Source organism: Salvelinus sp. IW2-2015, unplaced genomic scaffold (assembly GCF_002910315.2).
Source record: "Salvelinus sp. IW2-2015 unplaced genomic scaffold, ASM291031v2 Un_scaffold3071, whole genome shotgun sequence".
Taxonomy (NCBI): Eukaryota; Metazoa; Chordata; class Actinopteri; order Salmoniformes; family Salmonidae; genus Salvelinus; species Salvelinus sp. IW2-2015.
This window is the reverse complement of record NW_019944362.1, coordinates 39270-40402: the sequence shown is the minus strand read 5'-3', so window position 1 is coordinate 40402 and position 1133 is coordinate 39270. Positions and strand designations below refer to the sequence as shown.

General features: G+C 53.3%; 1 protein-coding gene across 1 annotated transcript in view; it reads left to right on the top strand.

Moving 5' to 3' along the window:
- Window positions 1–1133, top strand: part of LOC139025689 (mucin-5AC-like) — a gene marked incomplete at its 3' end in the record, with an annotated part of 45513 nt that overhangs the window by 5150 nt on the left and 39230 nt on the right. The window contains exon 2 of the mRNA XM_070440855.1: window positions 14–206. Within this exon, the coding sequence (XP_070296956.1) occupies window positions 14–206 (193 nt within the window). The remainder of the gene's footprint in view (window positions 1–13; window positions 207–1133) is intronic.

The following is a 1133-nucleotide window of genomic DNA, read 5'->3' as shown; positions in this document are numbered from 1 at the left end:
CACCTGCCCTCAGCCTGGCCCTTACCCAGGCCCAACCCAGCTCCAGCCCCCCAGCCACCGTCCAGGCTGGTTCACCTGCCCCCAGTCTGGCCCCAACCCTACCCAAGGAGCCTCAGCAGTCTGCAGACCATCGCCAGACAGATGGCCCCTTCTCTCTGACTCGCGGTGTTAAAACCCCAGACCGGAACCACAATGCAACAGGAAGGGTTAATGATAATGACAGGAATACATCTGTCCAGACCACAGTTATTGATCTGCGTAGTAATGTCAGCTCAATCTCTGCCCGTGTTTCTGATCAGAAATCAGATAGAACAACACAGGATGAACATGTATTCTCTGTGAAGTGTCCAGAAAACACACACACACTGGACCAGAGAAACACACACTCACTGGACCAGACTAACACACAGCCACTGGACCAGACTAACACACAGCTACTGGACCAGAGAAACACACAGCCACTGGACCAGAGAAACACACACTCACTGGACCAGAGAAACACACACACACTGGACCAGACTAACACCTGTCTCTTATACACATCTAGATGTGTATAAGAGACAGGAACAACACAGGATGAACATGTATTCTCTGTGAAGTGTCCAGAAAACACACACTCACTGGACCAGAGAAACACACACACACTGGACCAGACTAACACACACTCACTGGACCAGACTAACACACACACACTGGACCCTGTCTCTTATACACATCTAGATGTGTATAAGAGACAGCACATACAGAGTCAAAGCCAGAGACACAGACACAGTCAAAGCCAGAGTCAGAGTCAGAGACACAGTCAAAACCAGAGTCACAGACACAGTCACAGACACAGTCAAAGCCAGAGACAGAGACACAGTCAGACATCCAGACAGGGACAAACAGAGAATCACGGGGCAAGAGTTCAGGTTACCAGGAACAGCTGAGCCCCAAGGGACAGACCAGCTCCAGCCCCTCATCCACAGGCTGTGGGGATCATCTTACTACCAGCCTGGCCCTGGGTTCACCTGCCCTCAGCCTGGCCCTTACCCAGGTCCAACCCAGCTCCAGCCCCCCAGCCACCGTCCAGGCTGGTTCACCTGCCCTCAGCCTGGCCCTTACCCAGGCCCAACCCAGCTCCAGCCCCCCAG